Genomic DNA, 18,088 nt, shown 5'->3' with positions numbered 1-18,088 from the left:
TTAATATTAATAATTTTTAAAAAGTCATTAAATTTTATTTGTTTTTTTTTTTCAACCATCACTTCACCCTCTCATAAATTAAATTAAAATTAAAACCCACTCATTCGAACAACAGATACAGTAGTTGTGTGTTACATACTATATATATATATTTAGTCATCTCTCTCTCTCTCTAAAAAAGCAAAAGAAATACAACTCACAACAAGATGGTAAAGGTAGTAGTAAAGTGGACAAAGGAAAAGTATGATGTAGATGTTGACCCTTCCGAGTCTGTACTAGAATTCAAGAGTAAACTTTACTCTCTCTCTCATGTTCCAACTGACAGACAAAAAAGTAACTATCTCTGATATCAATTCATAACCTCTATCTGTCTCTCTCTCTCTCTTTATTTATATCTCACAAGATCTTTAACACTTTTTTCTTATTATTATTTGTTATTAATAGTTATGGGATTTAAAGGTGGTATCCTTAAAGACGATGCCAGTTGGAAAGATTTAGATTTGGTAGAAGGAAAGGTATTGATGATGGTTGGATCGGCAGAGGAACTTCCACAACCAAAACAAAAGATTACATTTGTTGAAGATCTTCCACAACAACAAGCCGATGCATTGATTCATAATATGCCATCTGGTCTTTATAACCTCGGAAATACTTGTTATCTCAATGCTACTTTACAATGCATGAAAGCTTGTCCAGAATTAATGTCAATCATTAAAAAGTATGGTATTAAATTAAATTTAGATTAAATCATGGTGATGATCAAACAATCATTAATTTTTTTCTTTTTTTTTTTTTTTAAAAAAGATACAAACCAACAGGAACTCAATACTCGGCATTGGTAAAGGCATCACAAGGTATATTTAATGAACTATCTAAAACTACTGGTGAACCAGTTGGATCAAGTACCTTTTTGAATGTATGTTTCGCAAAGTGAACGATGATGACTAATCATCACCATCTTACCCATTTTCTTTTTAGCTATTTAGAGCACTGTTCCCACAATTTGGTGAAATAAAGGAGGGGGCATATATGCAACAAGATGCCGATGAAGCTTGGTCACAGTTATTGTCTGCCTATGCCAATGAATTCCCAATCAACGCCAACGACAAGTCAACCAATCCAACACAAGCAGTTGAGAAATCATTTATTGGTAAATTATTTGGCATTGGTGTAACAGATACCTACCAGTGTAAAGAAAACCCAAGTGAAGAATCAACCTCGAGATCTGAAACTCTTCTCAAACTTCCATGCAATATTGGAACAGAAACATCTTATCTTTTCGAAGGTATCAAGAGAGGATTAGAGGAAGATATCACCAAAAAATCTCCATCTCTAAACAAGGAAGCTGTCTATACTAAAAAGACCACACTCAACCATCTACCACCATATCTTATGGTCCAATTTGTTAGATTCAATTGGAAACAAGGTGTAAAGAAACCAAATGATCAAGGAGGTGTTACTGGTGTTAAAACTAAAATTATTAGAGTAAGTAAACAAAAAGGACAAACTATAAATATATTAGCTAATGGTTATATTTATTATTTATATTGATTTTTGTAGCAAGTTCAATTCCCTTTTACTTTGGATATTTTCGATTTCTGTTCACAAGATTTAAAGGATAACCTTTCAATTGGCAGAAAGAGATTAGACGATGAATTCAATGCATCATTGGAAAGAAAGAGAAAGACTTTTGATGGACAAGAACAAGGAGGCAAACAAAAGAAAGAAACCAAAGAAGAAGAAATCTTTGATATTACTGCCGACGAAGATGCCTCTAAAAACTCGACTGGCAAATTTGAATTAAAAGCAGTTCTTACCCATCAAGGTAGATTTGCCGACTCTGGCCATTATGTGGCATGGGTGAAAAAAGACGATAACAAGTGGCTCAAATTCGATGATACAACAGTCTATGAGGTCAATGACGAAGAGATCAAGAAGCTCCAAGGTGGTGGAGAATGGCACATGGCTTATATGTGTCTTTACAAGGCCATAAAGGCTCCAGAGGAAGATAAATCATCATCAACTCCAATGGATACCTCTACCACTACCACTACCACTACTAATCAATAAAATTAATAAAACGATCGATCGATTAATTGTGATTTAATAGTACTATTCGATGGTGATTTTTTATTTTATTTTATTTCATTTTGGGTTTAAAAGTTTGGTATTTGAAGATGACCAAATTCAATATTGGATTCTCCTTCAACGAGCGAAGGCAATAGAGAATAGAAATTTGGATCTGGATTGGTTAAGCTCATAAAAGCGGGATCCTGAACCAATGTTGGAACTGTTGTTTCCTCTGCACTATTTGTCGTTGGAATGGTTTGCACTAGTTGGAACGACGAAGAAGGGAAGGATTGTTTTGTTTGTTGTCCCATCTCTACATTGATTGTAGTTGGAGGAATATCCAAGCTATTGTATTGAACATCCATACTATTGTCGATTGGTGTTGAAGCAATGGCTCTGGAATCTGGTTGAAGAAGGGTAGAGTATATCATGTCGTTTCCAGATATACCAACAAGAGCGATACTATGGTCCATTATAGTTGTTGGTGATATTCCTTGCTGTTGAATTGAAACGTTATTATTTGTTGTTATAGTATTACAGTCATTGGTCATTATTTGGTTTGGTGGTGAATTGTTAATTGTATTGTTGGTATTGATCGTGGTTGTGTTTGGACTAATTTGTTGTTGGTGTTGAAGTTGGGACTGTTCAATTTGTTGTTGAATGGTCTGTTGATGTTGATGAGGAGGGTTGTTATTATTGTTGTGATTATTATTATTATTATTATTAGTGTTATTATTAATATTTTGTTTTTGTTGTTGAGATGCAACAGCGGCAGCAATGGCAGCATTTGTTATATTTGGGAAATAATCAGACATTGCAGAGGGGACGACACCCTCACTATCTTTGTGTGACAATGTATTTTGAATATTTGGTGATACAAGACTCATCGATGCCAGAGCAGTAGGACTAGGGTTTCTATCTAGCTCGGTTGGACTGCTGCCTTGTTGTTCTTTGTTGAATAGCTATTCATCATGGCAAGTTGTTGTTGCTTCAATTTTGATTTGGAAACCTTTGGTTGTTTGGCCTTTGGCATTTTCTTGATGGCACCACCGTTGGCTGAACCAGAATGAGTGTACTGGTGAAAAGTATGTGATTTTGTAGTCTTTGATTTCTTGGCTTTGGTTTCGGTGGTAGGTGTATTAGAGGAGGCAGTATTATTTGATGGAGGGGAAGAATTCACGATCGTACTGGTTGTTGGAGATGTGTCTATATGGATTGGTGAGTCATCGGCCATAAGGGGTGTTGGTGAGATATTCAAAGAGTTTGTAGAGGAGGAAAATGGTTGCATTTGTTGTTGACAAAACAATGTATCACCCAATGAAAGTGAATTATTAAACTCTATCGACTTGGAATCAGAAGAAGAAGAAGACTCTCCAATATGATGTAAAGTGGATGACGCCAGAGAAGGTGGGGCAGATGCTGAAGTTTGATCTACCATCATAGCATTGTTGTTTGGTACTACGGCCATCATTGATGCAGCTATTGTACTTGATATACTGTTATTCAATACACTGTGAGGTACTGTAGAATTGGCTAATACAGAGTTGATTTTTTTTCCTATTTGCTTCAATTTTTAGTTTCTTTGCATAGGATAATCCACAGGCATTACATAACCTAATAAAAGAATAAATTAATAAATTAATAAATGAATAAATTAATAAATAAATAAATAAATAAATTAATTAATTAATACATACGTTGCAGGTCCTTCTGGTCCTTTTCTCCATTCAGGTGTAGTTTTAGTTTGACATTTAAAACATATGAGGCTATCTTTGTTCATATTGCTACTACGTCTTCTATGAGTTTTTTTCTTTTAAAAAGATGTTAATGATAACTGTTGTTTATTAATCTTTTTTTAATACTACTTACTCTTTTTAGTGGAGTTGCATTACTCGACCGTTTAGTTTGATTTGTGGAATTTTTGTCATCGATATCATTGTTGTTGGTTATTGAGGATGGTGGTGACGATGACGATAAAGATTCAAAGTTATTTATTGGTGAGTCTCCTGTTAGATTTAAAGAAGTAGAAGAAGTTGTTGTAGTTGTTGTTGTTGTAGCTGGAGGTGATGTAATAAAATCATAACTATAACTTGGGTTTGAATCGTTGCTTATAAAAATGGTTGAATCTGGACTTATTGGTGAAGTATTGTCGTTGATAGGTGGACTGATAAAAGAATGAACTTCATGGTTGTCTACTCCTTGTAAAATAGTATCACAGTCATTTTCATGTGAAAAAAGTAAAAAATCCTTATTTAGAAGATTGTTTTCAGTGTCATTGTTTGGGTTGAGAAAAGAGGAAGGAATGAGTGCTTGACATGGATTTTCTATAGATATTTGTGCTTCTGACTTTTTATCATTACAATGTTGTTGTTGATCAAAGATTGCTTGTTGTATCATTTTTTAAAAATTAAAAAAACAAAATAAATATATTTTGTTATTTATTGATTAATATTACAAAAAGAAATTAATCCTAAAGGATGGAAATAAATCAATGATGGAGAATATTAAAAAATAATGTTTGTTTAACAATTTAGACTTTAGAAATGGGTTTTCTAAAATCTCAAAAAAAGGGTAATAAATAATTTTTAAAAATGCTAGTGCTAATGTTGTTGATATATGGTACAAAAACTTAAATTAAGAATAAAAGATAGGACTTTAAATAATTATAAATGTCTCTCTCTAAAGATATTAAAAGTTTAAAATAAAAAAATAAAAATAATATTTGTCTTTTTCATTGTGGTGGGTGTTTTAGAATTTCTAAATTTCTATACCAGAAAACAAAAGCAAGCCATTGAAAACTAGAGGTTGAAACTTTTATTGAACCAATAGTATGTATAATAGGGTATATATTGATTTTGTTTTTTTTTTATTGTTCAAACTCGTAAAAGTCATTTCGTCATCAAGTAACCAACAAAAAGGGACAATTTCATCCACCAATTCATTTACTCACAATTTTTTGTTGTACCCAAAAAGATTCCTAAAATATTTATAATTTTGTGACGTGTCAAAAAATTTTTGGAAATAAAAATAAAAATAAAATATATTCTCCAATAAGAATTCCTTCTTCTTTTTTGTTTTTACAATTTTTTATTTTTATTTCCAAACTTATTGTTCCATTCAATGTATGAAGCCAATTCTTTTGGATCAACACTCGGTTCCATACCAGAGAGAGCATCCAAAAAATCTTGATGATTAATAGGTCGTACCGATTGACTGTCGACAGCCATGATATCACCAACACCACGAATAGGTCCAAATGCTGCCTCTGTGCATAGTTCCTTAATATCAGCACCAGAGTACCCCTCTGTGCGTTCTGTAATGTCTTGTAGTTCATGCTCTACAAGTGTATGATCTCCTTTTGAAAGTAAGTTCTTGAGTAGTTGATATCTTGCCACATTTTCTGGTAGAGGAATATAAAATTTCTTGACCAAACGTCTACGTGCTGCTTCGTCCAATTCCTCTGGTTTGTTTGTTGCTCCAATTAATAGCATTCTATCGCTAGAATTTCCAGAGACACCATCCCATCTAATTAAAAACTCTGTTTTGATTCTCCTACTGGCTTCATTTTCGCCCTCTGTTCTCTGTGTCAATAAAGAGTCGATTTCATCGATAAATATGATAGACGGTGCATAACAAAGTGCAACAGCAAACAATGCTCTGACCATCTTTTCACCCTCTCCAATCCATTTACTGGTGAGTGTACTAGCAGATATACTGAAAAAGGTTGCTTTTACTTCACTTGCTACAGCTTTTCCAATCATTGTTTTTCCCGTTCCTGGTGGACCAAACAATAGCATACCTTTTGGTGGGATTAGCAAACCCTTGAAAATATCAGGTCTGAGAAGGGGATAGCTGGCCATTTCTTTGATTTGTTCTTTAACCTTTTCCAATCCTGCGATGTCTTCCCATCGTACCGATGCCCTGTTATCCAAAATTTCATTACAAATAAGCTCCAACATTCTTGGTTCGCAATGTTTTAATCTTTCATCGTCAAGAGGTATACCATTGACATCTGTAATTCCACTAGGATTGGTTTCGTCATCCTTTTTAGTTTGATTATTGTTGTTGTTGTTGTTGTTAAGTTTGGCTAGTCTGTAAAAACAAAAATAGATAATTAATAAAAAAGATTAAAATCTTTTCTGTATCTGATTGATTGTATACAAACTTTTTAGCGGCAACAGGAGGAGGAGGAGGAGGAACTGGTTCGAAATCTCCTTCTTCCTTTTTCACTGGGACCTCAAATTTACCTCTTTTGTGCCCACCAGTAACGGCACTCATGACCATTTGAGCTCCTTTTGATAATGATGAGGATGAGGATTGTTGTGTTGTTGGCGTAATTCCTTTTTTAACTTGATCTTCAACCTAAAAGTTTTTAAACGAATAAGTATATAATAAATATTTATGATATTACTACTTGGACAACATACTAGTTTCTTTTTCGCAGATGAAAAAGATGGTAGTGGTTTTTGCTCTTCATCTATTTCCATGGTCTGATTTCTTTGTTGCAATATAGGTGTAGGAGCAGGAGGAGAACTTGTTGGCATTTTACGATTGTTTTGTTTATAATTATATTCACCATTAATATTATTATTATTATTATTATTTACTGTTGTTGGTAATGAATTGGTATTATTATTATAATTTTGATTACTGTCGTGTAGCATGCTATTTGGTCTTTTCAAGTTGTAAGGAGGTTTTGTGTTGTCGGTTTGATTGTTGTCTGTTGTTGATGATGAAAAGAGTGATGGAGGAGTATGTACAGGTTGCAGAGGTGTTTGTACTATAGGAGGTGGGGGCGGAGGTATTATTGGATATGCATTATCGCACATTTCTTTATAATAGTCATCTCGTTTATCCAATTCCTCAGATGATTGTGTGATTGATATTGTCAATTGCGTATCGATAATAGTTGATGCGAATGTGGATGTCTCTGATGATAAAGATGATGGTGATTTACTATCTAAAGAAGCGTATGCAGTATCTTGAATAATGTTGAGAGTAGTATCATTAAAAGATGATAAAAGATAATAACAATCCCTTCTATCTAGTTCATCCTTTGATAAAGTACTCTCGGTTATATTTGTTGATTGTTGTTGTTGATTATAAGTTGAATTTGCAAGAGTATCTAAAAGATTACATTGACTAAGTAAAAGAGGTAAAATGGTTGACTGTGTCTCTCGATGTGATTCTACCAAGCGAATCTTGTCCGCATCCAATGATGATGATGATGATGATGATGATGATGATGATGATGATGATGATGATGATGATGATGATGATGATGATGATGATGATGATGATTGAGTGTTGTTTGCCTGTTGTTGACGATGTCTCCTTGTTGTTACCAAGTCATCTGATATAGATGTCCCATATTGTTGATAAAATTGACGATCTTCATTATGTGATTGTTGTAAATGATGTACCAACTGTTCATCGATTCTCTTGAAATGTGCAAATGACAATGAATGGTTTGATGAGTTTATATCAAAATAATCATCATTATTATGTTGAATATCATTGTGATTATTGTTGTTGTTATTATTATTATTATTAGTATTATTATTATTATTATTAAATGCCATTCATTACTTAATCAATAAACTCAACACAAACTCTAGTACTAAAAATCAATAAAGTCGATAATGAATAGAGAGTGTTGAATTTCTTAGAATATGAACCTTTAAAGAATTTTTTATATATATTTTTTTTATTTAATTTTTTTTTTAATGACCATGTGGATCTTGTTGTTGTTCCTTTGGATTAAGTTTAATCATATCATCTATTCTGAGGATAGTGATAGCAGCTTCAGTAGCAAACTTGATACATTTAACCTTGGCAATGGCTGGTTCGAGTACACCTGCCTCTAGATTATTTCTAACCTTGCCGTTGATGAGATCGAGACCACTGTACATGTAGGATTTCTTGGTAGCGTCAGTTTGAGCAGCATGGTGATAGGATCTGAGTTTTGAAACGAGTTCAGTGGCATCTTGAGCGGCATTGACAGCAAGTTGCTTTGGAATGACGAGGAGTGATTCGGCAAATTCGCTAATGGCCAATTGTTTACGTGAACCCATAGTCTCGGCAAAGTTGTCGAGATAGATAGAGAGGGCTGATTCAACTGCACCACCACCTGGTACAATGGTTCCGCTTTCCAAAGTACGTTTGGCAATGCACAATGAATCATGGAGTGAACGTTCCATTTCGTCGAGCAACAATGATGAGGCACCACGTAAAATGATAGAGGCTGCCTTCTTGTTGGTAGAGTTCTTGACAAGGATGAGTTCATCATCGGCAATACGTGTTTGGACAACTTCATCGGCAGAACCCAATGCAGATGTATCAAAACTTTCATCACCTTCGAGATTGTTGAGTGAAATGAGTACTGTACCACCACAAGCCTTTGCAATTCTCTTGAGATCTTCTTTCTTGCATCTTCTAACGGCCATTGCTCCTGCTTCTACAAAATATTTAAGACATAAATCATCGATACCTTTGGTTGTCAAAACAACATTTGCTCCTGATTTTAATATTAATTGAATTCTTTCCTATAATTGTGGATAGATAGAGAAAAAGAGAGATAAATTTTAGTTTATTCATATTTCTTTTTCTTTTTTGTTTTTTTTTTACATACTTTAATGATATCATTTTCACGATCACGAATAGCTTCCAAATCATTAACATTTGTAACGACAACCTTTTGACCCAACTTCATCTTTGCCTTTTGAAGGTTGAAATCGAGGAAAGCAATCTTTGCACCAGCAATACGCTTTGGCATACCTTCAGAGGCGACGGTACAATTGAGGGCATAACCTTCAACGAGCATACTCTCCTTGGCACTCTTACCGTGAGCCTTGAGAATGTTGACAGAGTTGATTGGATATTTAGCATCACCCTTATAGTCTATGGTTTTGATACGAGCCAAAGCATCGACGACCATCTTTCCAAAGAATTCACTGTCATCACCAATAATCTTTGATGACATTGATGTCTTTACAGTGTTGATAATATAGTCCTTGGAGAGAGTCTCTACCTTTACAGCCAATGTTTCATTGATGTATTTGATTGCCTCTGTACATGCAATACGATAACCGCTAATGATAACGGTTGGATGAATCTTTTTGAGTACCAACTCATTTGCGTGCTTTAATAACTCTGCTGCAAGAATAACAACAGAAGTTGTACCATCACCTACCTCTTGATCTTGAAGATCGGCGAGTTGAACCAATACCTTTGCTGCTGGATGTTCAACCTCCAACATCTTTAGAATAGTAGCACCATCATTGGTGATGGTAATATCTCCTATATTATCAACCAACATCTTGTCCAATCCAATTGGTCCAAATGATGTCTTTACAATATTTGAAATAGCTGTTACAGCAGTGACTATAAATTTAATAATAAATAGGTAGGTATGGTGTATAGGTAGTAGTTAATATTAATTAGTATTAATAAAATGTCATAGTAGTAGTAGGAGTAGTAGTAGTAGTAGGAGTAGGAGTAGGAGTAGGGGGTTAATGCAAATACAAACCATTTTGAGTTCTAACATCTTGACCAGAGATACGTTCTCCGTCAATCATAAGTACTTTTCCGCTCATTGCTATATTCTATTATCTAGTAAGTGGTGGTCGATGAACATAAGAATTTGATGTGTGCACGAAGAAGAGATCATCAAAAAAGTTCAAAAAAAACTATTTCCTTTTTTTTTTTTTTTTTTTTAAATATTTTTTTTAAATTCCTTCCCAAACACATAAATCTCTGGAATAATTATTATTATTTCATTAAAGTTTTGGAAACATGGAAAATTCAATGTTGATGAATTTGTTACTTGTCATCTAAAATACCAACATATAAATCTTTTTCAAAGAACCAATGATTTTGACCTTTTTTTTTTTTTTTATTTTTTTTGATATTTTTTTTGGCCCACCTCCAAGATTGACCTTTCAAATTAATGGTTTATTCATTAATAACACTACACAACACACATATAACTACATAACAATAATCATGAGCGAAGAAGGAAAATCATCCATCGAGGAAGGTATGATCACACCCGAATCGATAAATAGAGAGAGAGAGATAGATAGAATTATCATTATACTCACACTTTGAAATCTATCGATTTATGATGATTGATGACATTCATCATTCATTCTTTCTTTCTTTCTTTTATATATTTATACAGCATTTGCATGGGCCGTCAAGAATGGTGATCTTTCAAATGTTAAAACTGCAGTTGAAGCTGATCCAAAGATTCTTAACAAATTAGATGCCAACCAAAGAGGACCTGCTCATTGGGCCGCTGATTTTGTATGTTGTTGTTGTTGTTGTTGGTGGTTGATTTTTATATCCTCTCTCTCCCTTCTTCATCCATTGACTAACCATCGTCATCCTCCTATTTAACAATATGTAGAACCAAGTTGAAGTGTTGACCTATCTTATTTCTAAAAAGGTCAACGTAGATCAAAAAGACAAATATGGAATTACACCACTCCTTGCTGCCGTTTACGAAGGGCACGTAGAGTCTGTTGCTCTGCTCGTCAAATCTGGTGCCTCTGTAAAGACGGAAGGTCCAGATGGAAGAACTGCTGTTGAAGCTGCTGAAAGTGAGCCAATTAAAAAGGCTCTCTCTGGAAAATGAATAGATGTTCATGATCTATCAAACTTGGTTATCGATTGAAAGACTTGAATGGATAAAATATCAGATTTTAATATTAAAATCTCTGCCCACCACCATTGAACCAACATCTTCAAAAAAAGCAATCTAAAAAAAAAACAACCAAAAAAAAAAAAAAACTATTATTTCTTTCTGTCATCCAATAAAATAGGTGAATAAAATTGTATTTATAACAATGTAAATCTGTTGTTGTTGCCATGTTCTTGGCCTGGTGAGATCGTTTCCAGACATAATAAAACAGGTTGGTTGGTTGGTTGGTTAAAACTGACCAAAGGTTTTTTTACTGGATTTGCAAAAAAAAGCAACAAATGGAAGCCATTCTCTTTTGCTCGAGCACCAATTAGAAAGTATCAATATCATTTTCTTGGTCGTCCATATCTTGGTCATCTTGATCATCAGCGTCGCTGAATCTGACCGACAGAACAGTAAATACAGCATCGCACCAACGATACAGGGCTTCACCTAGTTGTCCACCACAGTTGGCAAACACCAACTCTGGTGTAAACTCTGGGTGAATTACATTGTGTGAGTTGTCTCCATTCTCTCCATCCGATATAAAGTATGATTTCAACATTTGGTAGGTATGATAACTAACATCGTTCAATGGATTATGATTTTTAATTGCCTCTACCAATATCGTTGAACTCTGACATACTCCATTTCTAGTAGACTATAAAATAGAAATATTTAGTTATTAGTAACAAAAATAAAAGTAAAAAGTATGATCTTTTACCATAAGAAGCAATATACATACATCAAAACTAACGAGTTGTCCATTGTTGAGAATCAATGAAAGAACGAGAAATAGTGATTGTAAAGATGCTATTTGTGTACCATTGTCAGACATGGAGAGAACGACAGATAGTTGATCATTGTTTTGTGATAGTAGAGCTACAATCTCTTGAATATCTCTGATAGCCATCTCTTGTATTGCCACTTGTGCACTTTCAAAAGCTCTTCTTCTCATATCTACAATATCTATTTGTTCATCGTTGTTTTGTTGTTGTTGTTGTTGGTTTGTCATTTTAAATTACAAAAGTTGTTTTATTATTAGTTTTAATGAGTAATTTCTCGTTCTACGCTAGAACATTTTTTTTTATTAGGTTTTTTTTATTCAATATTAGTAACGCTTATCGATAATGGATAACAACAACAACAACACAAACAATGCAAAAGCATTAATACTTGTAGATATTCAATATGATTTTATGGAAGGAGGATCATTACAAGTGCCAAATGCATCTGATATATTGGAACCAATCAACAAACTATTAGAGAACAACAACCAACTCTTTGATCTAGTAGTACTATCTCAAGATTGGCATCCTCAAAATCATATATCCTTTGCATCGAATCATCCAGGTGCACAATGTTTTGAAACTATAGATATCCAACAACCACCACCACCGCCACCAAGATCAACAACAACAACAACAACCATTGGTAAAAAAGATATAACAATGAAACAAATAATGTGGCCCAACCATTGTGTTCAACATAGCAAAGGTAGTGAATTTCATCAACATCTATTACGATCGAGCAACATCAAAGAAGTAATAATTAGAAAAGGAATGAATGTAAATGTTGATAGTTACTCTGCCTTTCAAGATAATGATGATCAATACAAAACAGAATTACACTCGACACTCGTTCAACACCATGTAAAAGATATCTATGTTTGTGGATTAGCTACAGACTATTGTGTAGGATATACTTGTCTTGATGGAAAACAATTGGGATACAATGTATATCTCTTGTCCGATTGTACTCGAGGTGTATCAGATGATAGTACAAATGAAATGTTGTCAAAACTTGAAAATAATGGAGTTTTGCTAATAAAATCTACCGATCTTTAAATCACAACATCAAATACAAAACAAGGGAAAACACAAATGATGTAAAATGGATTGTAGTTGTTGTTGTTTTTAGATTTAATTTAAAATTATATTTATTTAGAGGAGGGCAGCAACCAAAGCAACGACGACGGCAACCAATGAGGCAGCGACGGTAGAGGCAGAGGAAGAATCTTCGAGGGCGACACATGAGACGACACCAGAGAAACCAGAGAAGGCACCATTTCCACCTTCAGTGCAGTTAGCGTTACATTCAGCAGCTGGGAAGGCTTCGACAGCAGTTCCGTTACATTGGGAGGTAGCGTTGGTACCAAAGTTGGTGAAGGTGTATTGGGTTCCGGTGACGTTGACAAAGACGTATGGCCATTCGGAGGTACCGCATGGGTTGGTGAGCTTGACACATTCACCAGCGTTGGCAGTGACGTTCTTTAATCCGTTGGTGGCATTGGTGGCACATGCTTGGTCACAGTTGGTGGTGAAAGTGACTTGGGTAATGTGGTGGGAGGTGGCGATGGTAGCAAAGAGGGCTACGAAAGCAAGGACAGCGACGATTTTCATCATTTTTTAGAAGATATTATTTATATAGAGAGGTATAATAGAATAGTACAAATCAAATGAATGAAAAAAGAGTCCTAGATATAGGTTGCGTCTAGTGGGGAAAACAAAATAAATAAATAAAAATAAATAAAATTCGAACGACTATGTGATGACGAGGCCTATTGCCTAGCAAAGCCTCATTGTCAGGGGCTAATCCTGCCCAACAGTTCCATAACGCCACATCTGCGGCTTTTGGAAGGTGGATCGTTGGCTGGTAGACTAGGCTCCAAGTCTGTCTTGTTCTTTGGTTTTTGTTTTTGTTTTTTTTTATTTCGATCACCCCCACTTCTCGTAATGGGTGCCACATAGTAGCATCGGTTATCATAAAGAGGAGAACCGCTCTTTTTTTCGAGAGAAGGTTGTTTTGGGTAAAAAAAACATGCCCCAATTGTTGCGATAAAAAAATGTGCAAACATCCCAATGCACCTCGCCAGCATAGGCGACTTTTTTTGGTTCCTGTGGGCTCACGAATCTCTCCAATCAAGGATTAGTCGGTTTTTTTTTTCGTTTTTTTATTTTAAAATCCATGCCAGCAAGACGAAAACAGATCTGATTATTCAATTTTTTAGTTTAGTGATCCGAAAAGGGTCTCCTGGGTGGGCTTGTACGAAGAATAACGAGCTAAAACCTGTTCAGGTTGTAACCCTGCTACTAAAAAAAAAAAAAAAAACAAAAAGACAAACGTGCAATTGAATTGATCGGTTGGACAAGACATCTTTTCCCGTATAACTGATGATGTAAATTATTTATATATTTAGACATATATAATTAGATCTAATTTATAGTCAAGACGTTATATACTACAAAAGATCTTATCGATATGTATGATAGATAGAATCTTTACAAATTTTAAAAAAATATTGTAAAGAGTTTATACCAGACTAGAGTAAAAGTAGCCAATAAAATTTAGGAGACTTTATTTTTCCCAACAAACGTTGATGGTTGCACTCATTGTAAATGGAATTAAAGCTTCGATAGTGGTGTGATAATGATTGTTTGGTTCGTTTGCCAGTCTCGTAACATCACCATTAACGGTGAACGTGTTGACTTGAAGAATCCATGCGGTGGAATCACTGACTGGATCCTTTGGGTCAAGGTAGATATCAATGTATCTCCATGCTGGTGCTGACTACTTTGTGGTTCGTCACCTGTGTTGTCCTCGGAGATTCCTCTCCGACCTCTATAGTTGCCTCCCATTTTTGCTGGTTGTCTAAATACATTTTAAATCTAAAAACAACAACAATCCAATTTGTATTTGTATTTCCTGTTTGTCTATGTGTCGGCGGGATATTCATATCATATTTATTCCATTCAGTAAGCAGTTATCATATTCTTTTAATCCATATTGATTTGTTAGTTAGTAGTCGGTTTTGATTATTATTATTATTATTATTATTATTATTATTATTATTATTATTATTATTTAATATTTTCTCTATCTGATATTATCTTCACACATATCATCCTTTTCTTTAGCATCTCTTAATTTTTGTTCTTTCTTTGCCATCTCTACATATTCTTGATTGATCTTTAATGTTTTTTGTTCGTCTGCGCTGAGTGGTTTGGGTGTAGTTCCAGACTTCTCCATCATCTGGATTTCGATGGGCGTTGGTTCATACTCTAAAATCGAACAAAGATGTTTTGCTTGAATCATCACAGTATCTAAATGTGTATTACCAATTCTAGTGTGTTATGATGATGATGATGATTGTGAGTATTTGATAGATATTTAAAATATGGAGAACATATATATATATATATATATGATTGCCTACATACATTAATAAACTTCTGATTTCCTTTGGATCACTAACCTTTGATCCTTCTCTAAACTCTGTTCTTGCTTTGTGTAATACAAATTGTCTTCTATTTTCAGTAGGTAATTTTAATCTCTCCTATAAATATATAGAGGGTATTGGTTTGAAAAAAAAGAGAGATAGAGAGAGAATATCATCGATCAATAACTGTATAGGTGTGGGGGTAGCTCTCTTTGGTATTACAAACCCTCAATATTGATCTAAATAGTTTAATAATCTTAGTCTTATGTTTTATTCCACTGTATATTGATTCCATTCTTTAAAGAGGGAGATAATTTAAGTCTCTAGCTTTTGATCAATAAAAAATATTACCTTTGTTCTGTGAAGGACACACTTTCGTTTTTCATAGCATTAAAATTATTAGTAATAGCAAATTGCATTATTCTTCTTACACGTATACGTGATGAGTTTTACCAAATATACATTAAATAGAAATATATGTAGCTTGATACAGAGCAACATCATTCAACAACAACAACAACAACAACAATGTAAATATATTATAAATAGCACATTATTATATGCACAGTTTCAACAAAATACATCGGTACAGGTTAGATTCAAGAGTGGAGCATCACAAAAAGAAGTAATCTACAAGAAACTATCAACTATATCTGGAAAGGTACTTAATAATAATAATAATAATAATAATAATAATAACCAATGATTTATTAATCAAAACTACATTCTTTGTCTAGAATCTTCAACAAGCACTAAAAGAAATCAAACAAGGCAAACTTGGTACATCACAAACATTAACAAACTTTAAAGAAGATATTGGTGACACTAACAATCCATCAAATGCAATCGTTAGACAATTGGGAGAGAATGAATCATCGTTTGATGGCATATTTCTCATCAACGACGTACAACAACTAAAGAGAGTTTTTGAAATCATCAACAAAGAACATGTAGTGGCATTTGATTTGGAAGGATGGGAGATGGGAAAGAATGGTGAGGTGTCACTTGTTCAAATTGGTCTAAAGAATGGACGTGTCTTTATATTTGATATAATGGTATTGGGACACAATGCCTTTAAGCATGGTCTAAAAGATCTCTTGGAGAGTAAAATCATTCTAAAGATTGTACACGATTGTCGTCGTGACTCTGAGATACTCTATCATCGTTATCAAGTTACACTCGACCATGTATATGACATTCAAATTGCACATGCCCTCTTACAGAAAAAAAAAGAGGGTAATGTGCCTATACGTCGGTTTGGTCTAGCCGAACTCACCGACCTCTACGCCCCCAAACCCTATGCACAACAAGCAATCAATGTTAAACACAAAGGTCGTGATCTATTTAAAAATAATCTTGATATTTGGAGGCAAAGACCTCTACCACCTACTATCATTGACTATTGTGCCCTCGATGTCATTGTCCTTCTTCCAATCTACAATATCCTAACACCTCAACTACACAGTCCTTTTGATAAGAAATTCCTTAAAAAGAATTTCCGTGAACAATTATCCTATTTTAAAGATTCAATCAGACAATTATTTTCTAGAACTCTCATCTAAAAATTAAAATAAATCTATTAACATATATATAATTATTAATTATTATTTAATTTTATTTTTTTCAAGTTTCCTCTTATTCCTTCCTCTCCTCTCTATCTTGTCTATTTTTAACCTTGTTGTCCCTTGTTTTTGGTTAAAAAAAAAAGATGTATGATAGATTAATTCGCAAATTATAAAATAATGGTTGGATAAAAGTAATACTTTTGATATATTGACGTGATTGGTTTGTGTGTAGTGTAGTGGAGTGGGTTGTTTTGATTATTATTATTATTAAAAGAATTGATTTCAATCATGGTGTAATCATATATATATAAAAAATAGGGGGGTAGTTTGTTATTATTATTTAACATTGGCAATTCTTTGGTTGCTCAGCTGGTGGTGTAGGTAATACATTGTTACCCTTGGTAATGCCTCCATCTGGAATTAAATCGACACTATAGGGATAAAAAAGAAAAAAAAAAAGGGTTAACATGAAATTTGGAGATGAAGGTCAATGTCATTTCGATACATACTTTCCCTCTTGAACGCTTTGGAAAATCAATCTAGCAGTCTTTAAGAAAGCCTCTTCTACATTTTCACCAGTCTTTGCACTAGATTCAACAAAAATCAAACCATTTTGTTTGGCAAATGTGGAAGCCTCTTCGTATGTAACGTCTCTTTGTCCATCGAGATCCTTTTTGTTACCAATGAGCATAATAACAGTATTTGGGTTGGTTAAGTTTCTGGCATCAGTTAGCCAATTGGTCAAGTGATTGTATGTAATTCTTCTTGTAATATCGTAAACCAATAATGCACCAGCTGCACCTCTATAATAACTTCTTGTAACTGCTCTAAATCTTTCTTGACCAGCAGTATCCCACTAAAACAAAGTTTGGTAGTGATTAGTAAATATATATATGTCATTCAAAATGAATCAAAATGGTATGGTGGGGTGTTTTTTTTTTTTCTACTTTTCTTCATCTTTGCACTATCTCTCTCTCTATCTTTCAACATAACTCTTTCTCTCTCTCTCTCTCTATCTATCAACCTACAATTTGCAATTTAATCTTTTTGTTGTTAACATCAACGATTCTGGTTCCAAATTCTACACCAATAGTATGTGGATTATCAGGTACGACTGGTAGGTAATAGATTATAATAAAGAGCAACGTTAGTTTAGAGACAAGGATGAATCATACGAGCAGCAGATGACGATGATTATGTTTAACAACTTACACTTATTCTCTGTGAATTGATGTAGCAGACATGATTTACCTACACCCATATCACCAATAATAATGTACTTGAAAATATATTCATATGGAAATGACATTCTGTTGTTGTTGTTGTTTGTTGTTTGATTAATAAATTGTGATAAAGATGTATAAGTTTAGAGAAAAGCAATGGATAATGAACGAGTAAATGGAAAGATAGTAGTGTTTGTAATATAGGATGTAGCTATCTTCTTCGATGAATGATTAAGAGAGAGAAACACAAAGTTCACTATTTAATTTGTTCAACTTTTTTGTTTTTTTTTTTTTTTTTTTTTTTTTTTTTCTTTGCCACTCAACTTCT

General features: G+C 33.8%; 13 protein-coding genes across 13 annotated transcripts; 4 read left to right on the top strand and 9 right to left on the bottom strand.

Annotated features, from left to right (window-relative positions):
* Positions 1-206: 206 nt before the first annotated feature.
* On the top strand, positions 207-2,070 carry usp14 (ubiquitin domain-containing protein; the record flags this gene model as incomplete). The annotated part of the gene is made up of 5 exons (XM_004358288.1): positions 207-333; positions 445-718; positions 805-916; positions 979-1,485; positions 1,561-2,070. 5 exons carry the CDS (start codon positions 207-209, stop codon positions 2,068-2,070), a joined length of 1,530 nt encoding a protein of 509 aa, XP_004358345.1.
* An 86-nt stretch (positions 2,071-2,156) lies between these two features.
* Positions 2,157-2,885, bottom strand: DFA_00355 (uncharacterized protein; the record flags this gene model as incomplete). The annotated part of the gene is made up of 1 exon (XM_004358287.1): positions 2,157-2,885. One exon carries the CDS (start codon positions 2,883-2,885, stop codon positions 2,157-2,159), a length of 729 nt encoding a protein of 242 aa, XP_004358344.1.
* Positions 2,886-2,989: 104 nt separating this feature from the next.
* On the bottom strand, positions 2,990-4,467 carry gtaE (putative GATA-binding transcription factor; the record flags this gene model as incomplete). The annotated part of the gene is given in 4 exon segments (XM_004358286.1): positions 2,990-3,591; positions 3,611-3,684; positions 3,768-3,880; positions 3,940-4,467. The coding sequence occupies 4 exon segments, from the start codon at positions 4,465-4,467 to the stop codon at positions 2,990-2,992; spliced, it is 1,317 nt and encodes a 438-aa protein (XP_004358343.1).
* A 266-nt stretch (positions 4,468-4,733) lies between these two features.
* Positions 4,734-7,652, bottom strand: DFA_00353 (uncharacterized protein; the record flags this gene model as incomplete). The annotated part of the gene is made up of 4 exons (XM_004358285.1): positions 4,734-4,749; positions 5,152-6,162; positions 6,236-6,432; positions 6,498-7,652. The coding sequence occupies 4 exons, from the start codon at positions 7,650-7,652 to the stop codon at positions 4,734-4,736; spliced, it is 2,379 nt and encodes a 792-aa protein (XP_004358342.1).
* A 141-nt stretch (positions 7,653-7,793) lies between these two features.
* On the bottom strand, positions 7,794-9,665 carry tcp1 (t-complex polypeptide 1; the record flags this gene model as incomplete). The annotated part of the gene is made up of 3 exons (XM_004358284.1): positions 7,794-8,615; positions 8,702-9,453; positions 9,599-9,665. The coding sequence occupies 3 exons, from the start codon at positions 9,663-9,665 to the stop codon at positions 7,794-7,796; spliced, it is 1,641 nt and encodes a 546-aa protein (XP_004358341.1).
* Positions 9,666-10,074: 409 nt separating this feature from the next.
* On the top strand, positions 10,075-10,708 carry DFA_00351 (12 days embryo spinal ganglion cDNA; the record flags this gene model as incomplete). The annotated part of the gene is made up of 3 exons (XM_004358283.1): positions 10,075-10,108; positions 10,253-10,377; positions 10,481-10,708. The coding sequence occupies 3 exons, from the start codon at positions 10,075-10,077 to the stop codon at positions 10,706-10,708; spliced, it is 387 nt and encodes a 128-aa protein (XP_004358340.1).
* Positions 10,709-11,084: 376 nt separating this feature from the next.
* On the bottom strand, positions 11,085-11,768 carry DFA_00350 (uncharacterized protein; the record flags this gene model as incomplete). Its single annotated transcript, XM_004358282.1, has 2 exons — positions 11,085-11,414; positions 11,499-11,768. 2 exons carry the CDS (start codon positions 11,766-11,768, stop codon positions 11,085-11,087), a joined length of 600 nt encoding a protein of 199 aa, XP_004358339.1.
* A 115-nt stretch (positions 11,769-11,883) lies between these two features.
* On the top strand, positions 11,884-12,600 carry pncA (nicotinamidase; the record flags this gene model as incomplete). The annotated part of the gene is made up of 1 exon (XM_004358281.1): positions 11,884-12,600. One exon carries the CDS (start codon positions 11,884-11,886, stop codon positions 12,598-12,600), a length of 717 nt encoding a protein of 238 aa, XP_004358338.1.
* A 96-nt stretch (positions 12,601-12,696) lies between these two features.
* DFA_00348 (uncharacterized protein) lies at positions 12,697-13,158 on the bottom strand (the record flags this gene model as incomplete). The annotated part of the gene is made up of 1 exon (XM_004358280.1): positions 12,697-13,158. One exon carries the CDS (start codon positions 13,156-13,158, stop codon positions 12,697-12,699), a length of 462 nt encoding a protein of 153 aa, XP_004358337.1.
* A 952-nt stretch (positions 13,159-14,110) lies between these two features.
* DFA_00347 (uncharacterized protein) lies at positions 14,111-14,489 on the bottom strand (the record flags this gene model as incomplete). The annotated part of the gene is made up of 2 exons (XM_004358279.1): positions 14,111-14,323; positions 14,385-14,489. The coding sequence occupies 2 exons, from the start codon at positions 14,487-14,489 to the stop codon at positions 14,111-14,113; spliced, it is 318 nt and encodes a 105-aa protein (XP_004358336.1).
* Positions 14,490-14,629: 140 nt separating this feature from the next.
* On the bottom strand, positions 14,630-15,267 carry DFA_00346 (uncharacterized protein; the record flags this gene model as incomplete). Its single annotated transcript, XM_004358278.1, has 3 exons — positions 14,630-14,876; positions 14,974-15,089; positions 15,199-15,267. The coding sequence occupies 3 exons, from the start codon at positions 15,265-15,267 to the stop codon at positions 14,630-14,632; spliced, it is 432 nt and encodes a 143-aa protein (XP_004358335.1).
* Positions 15,268-15,414: 147 nt separating this feature from the next.
* Positions 15,415-16,534, top strand: DFA_00345 (3'-5' exonuclease domain-containing protein; the record flags this gene model as incomplete). The annotated part of the gene is made up of 2 exons (XM_004358277.1): positions 15,415-15,633; positions 15,710-16,534. The coding sequence occupies 2 exons, from the start codon at positions 15,415-15,417 to the stop codon at positions 16,532-16,534; spliced, it is 1,044 nt and encodes a 347-aa protein (XP_004358334.1).
* A 343-nt stretch (positions 16,535-16,877) lies between these two features.
* Positions 16,878-17,846, bottom strand: rab14 (Rab GTPase; the record flags this gene model as incomplete). Its single annotated transcript, XM_004358276.1, has 4 exons — positions 16,878-16,968; positions 17,047-17,393; positions 17,566-17,651; positions 17,750-17,846. The coding sequence occupies 4 exons, from the start codon at positions 17,844-17,846 to the stop codon at positions 16,878-16,880; spliced, it is 621 nt and encodes a 206-aa protein (XP_004358333.1).
* Positions 17,847-18,088: the final 242 nt, after the last annotated feature.

This window comes from Cavenderia fasciculata, assembly GCF_000203815.1.
Source record: "Cavenderia fasciculata unplaced genomic scaffold Scf_Dfasci-F-a-25c12.r2-5, whole genome shotgun sequence".
Classification (NCBI taxonomy): Eukaryota; Evosea; class Eumycetozoa; order Acytosteliales; family Cavenderiaceae; genus Cavenderia; species Cavenderia fasciculata.
Note: the sequence above shows the minus strand (reverse complement) of the source record. Positions and strands in the feature narration are given on the sequence as shown.